Source organism: Nuphar pumila, chromosome 2, assembly GCF_984573655.1.
Source record: "Nuphar pumila chromosome 2, dmNupPumi1.hap1.1, whole genome shotgun sequence".
Taxonomy (NCBI): domain Eukaryota; kingdom Viridiplantae; phylum Streptophyta; class Magnoliopsida; order Nymphaeales; family Nymphaeaceae; genus Nuphar; species Nuphar pumila.
In genome coordinates, this window is record NC_143250.1 from 29,456,133 (window position 1) to 29,468,736 (window position 12,604).

Sequence of the window (12,604 nt, forward strand, 5' to 3'; positions counted from 1 at the left end):
GGTTACCTAGGGGTAAAATGATAATTTTATTGACAAAAGGGGCGAAATGATACCTAAACTAAAATGGACCTAGGGGTAGGCTGACCTAAGGGGATTGGCATCTATTGAAAGGGGGTGTCCTAAAAATGAACGGGGAAAATTTGGGGTGTTTACACTCACCCATCACATCCCTTGTTTTCAATCCCTTAAATTTGTCACCAAATCTCATCACAATCCCTTAAAATTTTCAGCAAACAATCACTTAAATCTCTCACCAAACAATCTCTTAAAATTTTCACCTTCCTACTTCTCACATCACTCATCTCACATCATACTCATACTCACACTCATCACTATGTATACCCTAATATAAATACCCCACTTATTAACTCTCTCTTTTTCATATTTTACTCTCAAATCTCATCTCCTCCCCTTGGTGCCGATTTTCTTGGAGTAAAAGAGCTCCTTCTTTTTACGATTTTGGGAGTGACTTCTAATTAGCTCTCTCTAAATTCATAAATTTGGCGTAGCTATCAAGTGTGTGAGCTCACTATTGAAGAAGTTTATCATTTTGAGGGTTTTCATAATCTTTAAACAAGGTAGATTTAATTTACTAACTCTAATATTTGTGCAATTCTAATGCATACATAGTTTTTATGAGCTTTTACGTAGGTTTATGATAACTTACATACATGCATAGTTCTAGGTTATTTGAAATGCGTGGATTTCCATATTTACGTAGTTGAATATATATGGTTTCAAAAATTGTTCGTGTTGCACGTTGTATAAGAAAATTGTATATTTTCGTAATCATTGAATTTTTATGAGCAAAAATGTGCATGTGTTAAAAAAGTTTCGAAATTATTCAATATGTAACAAAAATTGTTCATATTATATGCTTTACAAGAAAAATGTATATTTTCGCAACCATTGGATTTTTATGAGCGAAAATGTGCATATGTTCAAAAAGTTTCAAAATTTATGGTTCAAAATTTTTATGAATAAATGTGTGCATGTGACTCAGGTTTTTTGAATATGCTTATTTCTAAATGTTTACATAATTATAAATATTTCAAGCCTATGCATGAATGAAAAACCAAAATTTTAATGCATGAGTACAATCAGGATTTACGAAGTATATTAGCATGATGTTTATGATTATATGAATGATATGCTAATGCATCATGTTAAATCATGCATATGAATATTGTTTGCTTAAGCTAAGACATATTGCAGGTATGTGATGTATAATGAAAGATGTAATGCATATTGAATGGTGCATGTATGCTATCATAATGAATGATGTAATGCAAATTGAATAATGCATATATGTGATGCATAAGGAAAGATGTAAGGCATATTGAATGATGCATGTATGTGATGCATAATGAATGATGTAATGCATATTAAAACATGTATATATATACTACATAAGGTCTATGATGAAAAGCATGTTATAAAATTATTATGGCTCGAGCCTGGATGAGTGGCTCTCGACTTTGTACACAGTCAACTTGACCAATATGTGAAAGTGCTCCAAATGGGTGGCCAAGAACCTTATGATAAGGTTAATTGAAAACCATACATGTTTGTGCAAGGTAGATGTTATTAAATATGTAAAAGATTAATTATTGTTTAAAGCATGTATGTCAAGAGAGTTAATCAAATGATAAGAATATGTTAATTATCTTGTAGCTTATAATGAGATAGTAAACGATATACTAAGCTTCGTAAAATATTGTTAAGCACATAAGGTTGTTTTTTCAGCTATGAAGATAAGACTTAACTACCACCGATGCCGAGGGGTGGTAGTGAATAAGGCTTCAGTTGAAAGTAAATTCTGATATATCAGATTGTGAGTGTTAAGGTCTCTCTCTCCACTGAATCGTCCCTCATCCTGAGACCGGAGAAGATGTGCAAGGCCAGGGTAATAAGCCACAAATTGATTTAATATACTATGAAAGATGAATGTAATGCCCCAAGATTTTATCAAAAATTTTGAAGATTTTTTTTTAAATAACTTAACGAATGTAAAACACAACGAAATAATTCTTGTAAAACCGATTCAAACTTTGGGTGGGTTACAATAACACATCAACACACACATAACTGGATTTAAAAAACTTAATTAAAGAAATTAATTCAAACCAATACTCAAATAAATTCAGAATTTACATGTCTTAACAAAAATCCAACTTAATATAAAAATATCCAAAATGAAGTTAGATTCCCTAAAAAAGAGAATGATGATGATCTATCTGATGCTACCAAGTAACCCGCTATCACATCAGCTCATGTATTATCTGAAAATTGTTAAAGTATGGGGCATTAATTCACAACCCCAGTAGGATACACCAAATGACATAAACATGAATGTAACCCAAACACAAGAGATAAACATTGGTACATCTTTAGATAATCAACTAAAACATGTAACACAACATAACAATATAAGTCCAATGCATATATTCACAACCAAACATACTTACAATCAATATTCTTGTCAATTATCCTACTAGGCATAACTTTAAAAGTAAATAAACAATTCATGATAACCCCTTCAATCATGCACAAACTGCAGTAATACCAGTGATTCAATACTTAATATTTTGTTTCTTTTTTTCTGCCCTGAAGGGTACACACTCAGGGTTCCTAACTCTGATTCAACCAATCCAATGGGTTGTCTATTATGTGACATATTTTATTAGCCCCATTGACTATAAGAATATGCCAACTCCTTTTCAGAGTTTTCCACTTGAGCGGTCCATGACAGAGAGAACTCCTAGTGGTTCATACGAAATCAATTCATATTCTATAAAGATTTGGGACATACCACCTAGGTTACACGATAGTCCAACTTCCTATGACTAATGACTGAGGACCAACAGAGACGCCTAGCTCTCCAAAGCAACAAACGATCAACCGATTGAGTGTACAATCACTCTCTTCAAGGTGAACATGGGTTTGAATCAGTCATTAAGCGTTAATTAACATTAAGCTTATAAATTAATTTTAAGTGCTCTTAGCACATAGGTTCACTAGCCCAAGCTCTAATCAAAGATGCTTTCATAATACAAGGCCATTTGTTAATCCATTCAAATAGCTCGCAGTACAAACCTCATCTCTGAGTAACTTTGAGCATGACCTCCTTGAGAAAATTATGCGATTATGTGTCATGTTTATACTCATACCATATATTTATTGTCATCATGCATACACCTAATTATATGCTCACATGTTTAGATAAAGGATGCATGCATAACTTCATTCATAAGTATGCTCATTCAACAAAATCACGTGTACTCAATTTTTTCTCGAGATCATGCTTCATAATGCATAGTGCACATTCTCATACATGACATATGACTTCTTAACATGCATGATTCAACATGAAGAACATTCAGTTAACATGCATAAAATATCACAAATCATGTCTTAACCATTACTCGTCATGCTTAGCAATGTAGAAAGCAATTAGGCATTAACACATGTTTAAAAAATTTGGATCTCTGTTTACTTGATTTAAAAAAAAATCATCAAAAATCATAGAAAACAGTTTTGGCCTCCAAAATTTAACTGGAGTTGCCCTAACATGTCAGGAACAAAACACCAAAATTTCAGCCCCAAACTTGTTCCATAAATTCATGAAAATTCTGTAACGGACCTCTATCCAAAAAAATTACAGGACAAATTTTGTAACTTGTAGAAAATTTTTCCAACTTGGAGAATTTTTTGGGATTTGCTATAAACTTTTTTGACAAAACCTTTTTCACCCAATTTTTTTATAAATTATTTTGAGTCATTTTGAATAAGTTTCTAGATTTTTTAAAGTAATTGATTGAAACAGTCCTGTAGACAGGACATAAAATTCGTGCTCAAAATTCTAATTCAATAGAGATTAAAAATTTAAGTTAATAACCATAATTAATTCTACTCCCAATGCATACTCGAATAAATAAATACTCATAAATGAGACAATAAAATTATCTTTATTTATTAAATTAATCACTAAAAAATTATGGCTATTACAAGAAACAAAAGTGTATTATGCATATAGTGAAGTATGACATGCACCATATAAGAAACAAAATATAAATGAAAAAAATTGTAAAGTTACCCATGCTTAAGACGAATGCTTAAAATGCATTGGTAAGTCATGCATGAATTGAATGATCATGCATAAGTAAGATTATTGCATAGAATATTGAACTATTGTTTATCTACACTGATAATTGCTTATTTACATAAAAAAGACTGTCAATTAAATAGAAAGGATATTGTTTCATGTATACATGTTTTCTATGCATGTATGTTGTGAGTATGCATGTTGATTTTGTTAGGATGTTAATATGGATAAATAAAATATTGCATGTGTCTATGAAGTTTCATGTCCTTATGATTGAACAGGTTAAACATGTGAGTTCATGATACATCATGCCTACTTAGTGACTTTGCAAATGAATTCATTCCTGATTGAAATATATCACGTATGCGTACCATGATTGATATATATATCGTGGATATCTGATTAAATGGATTATGTTATTATTAATGTATTATATATATTAACTTTGTATACTCACTATCTGTTCTGGTATAGATTTACCAGACTTTCATGAGTCTGGCCCTTTTTATGGATTTTCAGGTAAAATGTGATGTATAGTTGTGGAGTGGAAGCAGGATGCTGCGGCAACGTCGATAGTTCATTTTTTTTCTTCTTAGAGCTGAATTTAGATATATTAAATTAAGTATTTCCGCTATTGTGTGGAATGTAACTTGCTTGAGGTTTTGAACCCAAATTAAAAAGGTTTTCGCTGAAGTCTTTAATAAGAATTTTTTTTTTTAATTTTTATGTGTTTTACGAGTTAAAAATCTCGGGTGTTACACCTTTACCCACACATCAGTTTCTCTTTCTCAAATATAAGCTCATTGTTTGTGACCACCCATTGAGATTGAGGGGGCATGTTAAGGAAAGTAAAGTGGATACGGTTTTGCCTACTCACCAAAGACGTGTGGAGATTTCTCTTAAGAAAAGTCTTAACGGAGGACCTAGAATTCCTAATAAAGATAGAAGTCCTATAACTCTTTAATTTAAACTCTAAATGTAACCGGACTTCTAAATACGTTGCGACTTCTCATACAGAATCTGTTGACTGTAAACTCTATAAGAGATCAATAGAAATCAAGCAACCTCACTGTTGAGTGTGAGGGTTTCTTTCTCAAGAACCAAACCACGTTAAGATCATGTTTCTCTTTTCTTTTCTCGTGCTCTTAGTTTACCCACCTCCCCACCACCACCACCACCACCACCACCACCACCACCACCAAACCAATCTCAGGTTCTCTTTTCCTCTTAAGAAAACTAGACAGCCAGGTTGGCCCCCTCTTTCTCTCTCTCCCTCTCCCTCTCGTAGTTTTTTCACATTTTTCACTATGCTCCACAAACAACTGAAACTGTTTTATTTAAAAAAGTTATCATATCAAAACTTGGCAAAATTTTATTTTTACTGTAAGACTTTTTTTTGCTTTCAAATGAGCCCTTAATAAAAAAAATGAGGAGCAATGAGGATGGTGGGAGAAAGAAGGGAGAAATGTGGGAAAATGAAAGTCAAAAATGTGAAAGAGGCGGGCAACGGGAAAAAGAAAGGTGAAAGAAAAAAGTATAAGGGTATTTTTGATATTTCAAAACATTTAACTCAGGTTAAATGCGAAGATAACAGCAGTTGAAGCAGGTCCTTATTTTACAATCGTCAGAAAAAGTTGGGCCCATATCAGAAAAATTAGAAAAGTGATCCATATTTGAAATTACGGGTAAAACGGCCGGCCCCTTAAATGGAATTTTACCTATACATTAACTGGAGTCGAATATGGGTAAGATCCGATTCAACATCAGGCGTAAACTCCGACCCATTCTAGCCCGGCGGGAGGCAGCCACAGGGGCAGGTTACGGATCGACCACAACCTGATCCAATTCTGAACCGTTTACCGGCTCAGAACAGCTCTCTCTCTCTCTCTCATCTGCTTGACTGGTAGCTAGGGTTCCAGCTTCTTACCAGTCACTCATGCAGACTCCGATCCCTCCGATAATACCACTCTATCCTCATTTCCCCCCTTATATGGATCTCCGCCATGGCGTCGTCGGTCTCTGACCATCCTCCGCCAGCTGACCGTGATGATTCGGAAAACCCTACCTCTCCTTCCGATCCTCCCGTGATCCCGTCGCAGAACGATGGCTCTCCACCGATTTCCAGATCTTCTTCCGATCTCTCGTTGGAGGGATCCCGATCGATATCCTTGTCTTTGGAGGATAACCTAATCTCAACCCCAACCCCAACCCTAATTGATGAGGCCGAGCAGGAGGGGCACCGGAAATCGGGATCGGAAACCCTCGATCCGGGGAAGACTCCAGAAGAAATCTCATCGGAGGGGGATTCCCTCTCGATCGATGGTGGGGAGCTCGAGGATCTGTCGTCAAGGGAGAAGAAAGAAGTCTTCCATAATATCGAAGAGATTATGATGAACGAAGAGGAAAAATCGAGGGACAATGAGGAACTGAAGGCGACGATGGATGAGGCGCTCGAGAGGGAGAGGGAGATCAGTGAAAGACTAGCGGCAGCCGACGTTCGGATTGTCGAATTGGAGAAGGAAAGGGCTGGTCAGAAGTTGGCGATCGCCGAGCTCTCCTCTTCAATCAGGCAGGCGTGCGATGTTGTCTTGGGGATTATCAAGAAACTTGCCGCAGAAGAGCCCAGAGAAATTGGAAGGATTGCGCATGCAGGCGATGGAGAATCGGGCTTGGATGCAGAGACGAGGGAGCTGATGTGGGGAATTAGAACTTTCAACGGGCTTGTTGTGGCTGCGGAAACGGCATTCGCGGAGTACGAAGAGAAGAAGAGGAAGGAGAAGAGGGAGTTGGAGAATAGCGTGGTGAGCCTGACCGAAGAGGCGAGGGATATCGGCGTGTTGCTCAAAGTGTCATTGGCGGAGAAGGAAGCGGCCGAGAGGTCGCTAAACAAATTGAAGGGTGGTGGAGGCGAGCAGAAGAGGGTGGCGATTTTGCAAATAGCACAGAGCGGTCTGCAGAGGGTGGGGTTTGGTTTTATGATGGGTTCGGCTGCTAACGAAACAGATGGCCACGGGGTGGTGAATTCTGGTGCTAAAGTGGATGGAAATGAATCTGAAGAGGAAGCCGTTAGTCTGGTAAATTCTTTCCCATTCTTTCTGTTATGAACTCAATTGTTCGGCAGTATGGAACTGCAAGCTTAGTTTTATTTCATATTCTGGAACTTGGTTATCATTTGTTCAACTCGTCCAAACCTGTTGCTGGAGATTAGGGAAGCGTTTTTAGCATGAGTAGAATATACCTCTGATTTATGATTCTATCTTAAGAGGCTCATACATTTGTATTAATAAGAAAAAAAGAAATTTTGGAAGAGTGAAAAAAAGAAACTCGAACTTGAAGAAGTGCTCATCTTGATCCACAACAATGTGATGCCAAACAAGAACCGAACTAGAAGGATTCTCGTTGCATAAATGAAAATTTGTGTATTCAATATCACGTTTCTTTATAATTCAACTTTAGTTGGGATATTTGAGTGGTCTAGACCTTGTCACTGTTCTAATCAAATCAGATTTAGTGCATTCAATCTGTTTAATGTGCTAGGTTCCCTCCCAAACAACGTGATGAATGTTCATTCATGACTGTGGACTATATCGTATTGCTTTCAGGCATCAACCATCGAGAATATGATGAAGAATCTGCGGCTTGAGATATCTCAACTCAGGAAATCTTTGGAAGAATCAAGGTACTCTTTCTACACTAAGTTGCCTAATCCCTTTGATTGCACAGTTATTGTTTCATTTCTGCGGCACCACCTCTTGGTCATTGTTCTCTTTTGTAATTTAGTTCTTCACTGTGATGCTGATAGGACTGATGTGCTACTTTCTATTGGGTCAAGTTTTGTTAGTGTGCTGTCAAACTTAGGGTGAGTTTGATTCCCTTAAATCTCAGATTGGAGGCAATTTGAGATCTAGGATATCAAATCCAACGATCTCACCACTTGTGCGCAAACAAAATGACCACCTCCCACCCCCACCCTTTCCCCTGCACAGAGCTAGCCAGAAAATTGTGTATCTTGGAAGTTTTTGGGATCTCAGATTTGAGTACCCCTTCCATGAAGGGAGGATCTGGTGTGGGTCCCGTGCCAGATCCAACCTCAAACTGAGATCATGGGAATTCCATTGCACCCTTATTTCTTTTCTGAAATACAGAAAACAAACTCTTATGAGATGTTGATATTGTTTTTCGTTCAGTGGATTTTCATTAATTCAGTTTTAAAATTGTAACAGTAAAATCCCCATTTGCTCTAATGTCTTCCGTGACAGGCTTTGCACAAGTTTGTTGGGTTCACTATTGGAACTTGCAAAGTTGGATTGACATGTCTGGTCAACTGGACCTGTAGGCTACCAGACCGGTGTTGCTCAATCTATAAATTACCTTATTCCAGTTGCATATCAGCATATGGATAATGGATCTGTATCCCTTGAAATTGGATCTGGATCATGTAAAGGACTGACCCATTAAGAACTGCTGTGTTGGAAATGAATTTTTTCCAAGCAGAATGTAGTTTCACTGATAATACACCAATCTTTTATCCTTTTTCTGTTAATTCTGCTTGTTTTATGCTTCATATTCAGAGGTTGATATTCCTCTTAAGCTGATGGTCTATTTTTTTTTTCATAGTTTCTGCTGATGTGCAAGGTACAGCACACTATGTCACATGGATATGGATGCGAGAGCGGGACATGATATGGATACACTTGGTACGATACGATAATTTTAAAAAATTAGGACATGGGGCACAGACGTACACACATACAGCTGTATGTATGTGTGTGTATAAAAAAACATATTTAAATCACCTCATTTAAGAACATCAAATAATGAGACTAAGTTGAAATTGCAATGTAATATAAGTGATGACAAATTTTAAAAGATAAATAACTCAAGTGAGTATAAAATAAGTAATAAGATCATAAAAGAATATGGATAAGGTTAATGACATAATGTTGACTGCGCATGAAACTGATTTGACTATGTTGATGAAGTGTCTTATTGTGTCCATGAAGTATCTGAGTGTCGTGTCAATACGGGATACACATGCTAAGTGAATTGTCCGAATGACATAGATAGCACATCCTTCCATTTCATTATCTGTTGCACTAGGCTCAAAGATGTTACAAAGATGTTCTACTCATTTTATTGATGGGAAGAACAATTTAAGTTTGAGTAGAGTTGACTAGAGTTCTTGAACCTTGTTGAATTTTGCCATTGCACTATTATTCTAACCTACCCTGGATTAGAAATTTCCTGGTCAAGCTTTTCATGATTATGGGATATCAGAATGCTGCACCAATATGACATCATCTATGTCACACTGACACTTCACTTAGCATGTGTATCCCATACTGACACAAGATGACACTCGAACACTTCATGGATACGACAGGACACTTAATGGATATAGTCAAACCAGTTTCTCACACAGTCAATATTGTGTCATTAACTTTATCTATTTCTTTTTATGATCTTATTTACTTATTTTGTATTCACTTGAGTTCTTTTTCTTTTAAAATTTGTCATCAATTATATTACATGTCAATTTCAACTTGGTTTCATTATTTGATGTTCCTAATTATAGTGATTTAGAATTGTTGTTTTATACACACACTCACACGCATGCATACATCTATCTGTGTAAGGCCACATCCCTGTGTCCTAATTTTTTAAAATTATCATATCATACCAACCGTATCTGCATCGTGCCCCTTTCCCGCATCCATATCCATGTGACATAGGACATCATAGATGTTCAGTAAATTTAGTGATCTGCTGATATTTTCTGGACAATTGATTGATTTGTTGTCCTGTTAACTAGTCAGCTGTTTGCCATAAAGTGCCTATTCTGTTTAGTTATTGAATTTTCTATCCTCTTATGTGCCAGGGCAGACAATGAGCGTTTGCAGCAACTTACGGAGACACAGGCTCAAAACATTGCTGAGAATACATTGTATATAAAAGACTTGGAAGAAAGGGAGAACATGTTAACTCAAAATGTAACATTCTGACAATAGTTATTGTTCTATTGTCCAGCTTGTCAGCTATAATATGCAATGCTTATGTGGTTTTTGACTTGTTTTTCTTTACTTCTAAAGGTCGAGGAACTGATGATGGAAATAACAGAGTCTGAAGAAGATGTTGCTAGATGGAGGGAAGCTTGTGAATTGGAGGTGGATGCTGGAAAAAATGTCATTCAAGAATGTGACAGAGAGGTAAAAGTTAAAACCCATGTATTTGTAGCATTCTTCTCATTCTTTTCTGTTTGCAATTATGTATTTCTCGTGATTAAATTGAGTAATTGTGATATTTTAAGCAAATTTAGCAGTATAATGTTGCTAACTTTTATGCGAAATAGTCCAACCAGTGAATGAAGCGTTCCTATAAATCACTTATTGGTGATCTTATCTTTGGATTCAGACAAGTTGATCACTGATTGGATCAAAGGCATTAAGTCCTATAAGTAGAAATGGATAGCAATGGAATGCTATCTGACAGACCAGCATGGTGTGAATGAAGTTGCTATAGTTTATGACCAAGTTCATATGTCTTTGCTCATCAAGATGCCTGGTGCATGTGAACTGTTCTTTCCACAATTGGAATTGTTACATATGCTTAGGATATGCTTTTGAATTTTCACATGGAATTCTTATTTCCTGAGTTCTCCCTCACTTTTTTTCGTTTTGGGGGTTGTAGGGTTGGGGATGGGTGGTTTGGGAGGAGGGTGTTCCAATTGAATTCTAGAGCTGCTGTTTTATCCTGAATTCCTAAAGTCAAAGACTAAAATAAACCTTGTTCAATCAAATTAGTGTTACCATATGAAGGGGTGATGATGACAATTCCAAAAATTTATTATACTTTTTCAATTATTTAACTTCAGTTTGACTTTTACCTTCTTGGTTATTTCACTTTCACCACAATCATCCCTAAATCAAAACGTGGCCTTATGAAGCAAGCTAGACACCCTCTAAGATAGGCAGCCCTTATAACGTATGGGTCAATGTAGGCAACAATAAGGGCCTATGACACCCTTGTTAAACTCTATGGCACATGGGTGCGGCAAAACTATAAAAAATTATATATATATATATATATATATATATATATATATATATATATATATATATATATATATATATAAAGTCCAAAAGTTGGACATAAATGACCCTGGGTGCGTTGACTGCACCCAGGGTCAGGTTGACTGCATCGGGTGCGGGTGCGGCACCTAGTTGAAGAGTCCCTGTGACATAGGTTAAACTCCAGATTAGAAGGTTACGATCCACTTGTGAAAAATATTGCCCTAATATGAGAAATGGTGAAGGTCTTCTGTTCTTAGTTCAGAATTTGACTGCCTGCTTAAGAAAAAGAGTGCAATGTTATGTCGTGGAGAAGAATCATTATTTGGCTTAATAGACTAGTAGTGTTGGCATCTGTACCATGTACTTACTGCAGGTGTGATGTTACATTATAACCTGATGCCTGGGGAAGCTTGATGATGAGTTTGTAGTATTTCAAATTCCTATATTTTTTTCTACTAATCAAGCCAGTGTATGCACATCCCTTCTCAGTTGTGCTTTGGATCTGCATAATGAAAAGGCCTTGGTCATGGATGTTTATGATAGAATTCACTGAATAAATTTGTTGTAAGACTATTGAGGAGCCAACTGTAAGAGGAATAAATGAATGGAACTTGGACTGCTTGCCCCTCTTGCAGATGGCTGCTCTTAGGGAAGAACTGGAGAAGACTAAATCATCACTGGATTTGGCAAACAACAAGCTGAAGTTGAAGGAAGAGCTTGCTGCTACTGCTATGGCAGCACAAGAAGCTGCAGAGAAGTCTCTCAGACTGGTTGACATTCGGTCTGCAATCCTTCATGAGCGAATTGAGGAGCTGATGAAGCAGTTGGAGCAGGTGGAGAGCAAGGGGGACCGCAGCACACGCAGGAGAGTCAGACACAGTTGCTGGCCTTGGGAATTTCTCAGAGTAGCTCCCGGTGTTTCACGTTGGAAGCCAAACCAGAGAAGGTTGTCAGACATGGATGCACTGTTGCATTACCCCACGTGATGTATAACTACTGATGAGGTAATCCAACGGTCCATATTCTATCCTCCTTTACTATGTATTTACTTTTGACATTTTTTGAGATGTTGTATATTGATCTCTTTGTATAATGGAAACTGAGTGGCAGAAGTTTCTGTTTGCCATTGTCTTGATAAATTTGGTCCTGGGGCTTTAATATGATGATAAACAGGCAAGGTCCCATTTGATAATATTGATCAGGGTGATCAGCTGCCTTTGGTGCAATGCTGCTGCTGGTCCTTTTTTGTTTTTCTTTCCTGAACAATTGACTTGGATAGGTAAATGCAGACTACTGGAACCAAGGGGTTATCAAGCTGCAGCCTGTAGTTAAGGAAACTCACCCATGGTCATGATGTTATATAGCCTGAGAGTAAAGCCTCGCATAACACTGCACTTTGTCTACTTCAAGTGAGCGATCGAGCTGAATG

At 36.9% G+C, this 12,604-nt stretch overlaps 1 protein-coding gene across 1 annotated transcript; it reads left to right on the plus strand.

The window, feature by feature from the left end:
• The first annotated feature begins 6,033 nt into the window (after positions 1-6,033).
• On the plus strand, positions 6,034-12,401 carry LOC149845128 (uncharacterized protein At3g49055-like). The gene is made up of 5 exons (XM_089995538.1): positions 6,034-7,179; positions 7,708-7,784; positions 9,984-10,095; positions 10,195-10,311; positions 11,811-12,401. Exons 1-5 carry the CDS (start codon positions 6,109-6,111, stop codon positions 12,159-12,161), a joined length of 1,728 nt encoding a protein of 575 aa, XP_089851664.1. The 5' UTR covers positions 6,034-6,108; the 3' UTR covers positions 12,162-12,401.
• The last annotated feature ends 203 nt before the right edge of the window (positions 12,402-12,604 follow it).

Coding starts and splice junctions, on each gene's coding strand:
- LOC149845128 (XM_089995538.1), top strand. CDS start 6,109: ATGGCGTCGTCGGTCTCTGACCATCCTCCGCCAGCTGACCGTGATGAT. Junction 10,096..10,194: donor AGAACATGTTAACTCAAAAT/GTAACATTCTGA, acceptor TTACTTCTAAAG/GTCGAGGAACTGATGATGGA. Junction 10,312..11,810: donor TTCAAGAATGTGACAGAGAG/GTAAAAGTTAAA, acceptor CCCCTCTTGCAG/ATGGCTGCTCTTAGGGAAGA.